The sequence below is a fragment of the Aureococcus anophagefferens genome, assembly GCF_000186865.1.
Source record: "Aureococcus anophagefferens unplaced genomic scaffold AURANscaffold_110, whole genome shotgun sequence".
Classification (NCBI taxonomy): Eukaryota; class Pelagophyceae; order Pelagomonadales; family Pelagomonadaceae; genus Aureococcus; species Aureococcus anophagefferens.
This window is the reverse complement of record NW_008705659.1, coordinates 1-1,400: the sequence shown is the minus strand read 5'-3', so window position 1 is coordinate 1,400 and position 1,400 is coordinate 1. Positions and strand designations below refer to the sequence as shown.

Sequence of the window (1,400 nt, the reverse complement as noted above, 5' to 3'; positions counted from 1 at the left end):
CGCGAGGACCCACTCGGGGTCGTGCAAGGGCGCGGACCAGATGGGCCCGCCGATCTTGAAGGGCGCGCCCGTCTCGCCGCAGAAGGCCGGGGCCACGGTCTCGTCGAGCGCTGCTTCGGGGGCGGCCGGGGCCGCCTCCTCCGTGGGCGGCGCCTCCTCCTCGGGCGCCGCCTCCGACGAACCGCCGGCGGCCCGCTCGCGCTTCTTCTCGCGGCGCCGCTCGCGCGCGGACTGGCGCTCCGACGCGTCCTTGGCGACGGCCTTGCGGTGGAGGAGCGCCGCGGCGTGGCCGCCCTCGCGGTCGAGCGAGCGCGCCAACGGTTGCAAGTAGAAGGACGGGCAGCCCGCGGATTGGAGCACGAACGCCCGTTTCGCCGCGGACTTCTTGACCTCCGCGGGGCGCTTGTAGACGCGGACGAAGACGCGCACGTAGAAGTCGATGGACAGGGAGAGCACGGGCACGACGTGGCGCTGGTATTTCGCCGCGGCGGCCTCGATGGCGTGGACGAGGATCCGTAAGGCGAACTCGTGGAGGTGCTTCGCCTTCGTGGGCATGGAGCCGTACTTCGCGAAGCAGACCTCGGGGTAGTTGCCGCTGAGCACGGTCATGTCCGTCGACGTGACGCACAAGAGGCCGCCGTCGTTGACGGCCTGGACGGCGGCGTCCAGGAAGGGCGCGCAGGACCCGTAGGGGTCGAGGTCGATGACGTCGAAGCCCTGCGAGCCCTTGCCGCGCGACGCGGTCATGAAGTCGACCGCGTCGCCGCAGTGGGCCTCGCAGATGTCCGCGGCGCCGTTCTCCGCGGCGTTGCGCCCGCAGGCCGCCGCGGCGTCCGCGTCGACGTCGTTGGCGACGACCTTGCGGACGCCGGGGACTTCTTTGGCGTAGCGGATGCTTCGGAGGCCCGTGGCCGCTAAAGCGTCGAGCACGCGGATGCCGTCGGTCTGCGCCTCGGCGCGCAGCAACGCGTCGAGGTCCGCGGCGCTGAGCGCGTAGAGCCGCTCGCGCTCCGCGGCGGCGGCCGCGGCGCCGTCGCCGGCCTTGCCCGCGTCGCGCTTCGCCTTGCGCTCCGCGCGTTCGATGTGGCGCCACTGGGCGAAGAGCGAGATCATCAGGACGCTCAGGTCGCGGTTGAAGACCTGGACCTTGTTGTAGAAGACGGGGCCGTCGTGGTCCGCCGTGCCCCGGTTCCGCGTGTCGGCGCCGCGCAGCTCGTAGTTCATGGACGCGCTGCCCTCCGCGATGCGCTGGTAGCCCGCGTCCATGGCCGACGCGTCGCGCTTCTTCGACGGCGCGTCCGTCGCCGCCGCCATGGCGCGGAAAGGTAGGCGGATGAGGAGTGGGCGGTGCTGCAGGAGACGACGGGAGATGCTCAGCATAGATCGCCAATCGAAGGGTC

General features: G+C 71.9%; 1 protein-coding gene across 1 annotated transcript; it reads right to left on the bottom strand.

Moving 5' to 3' along the window:
* Nucleotides 1-6: 6 nt before the first annotated feature.
* AURANDRAFT_34606 (hypothetical protein) lies at nt 7-1,224 on the bottom strand (the record flags this gene model as incomplete). The annotated part of the gene is made up of 2 exons (XM_009044034.1): nt 7-99; nt 259-1,224. Coding segments are annotated over 2 exons (1,059 nt in total), but the record flags the coding sequence as incomplete, so codon positions are not given.
* Nucleotides 1,225-1,400: the final 176 nt, after the last annotated feature.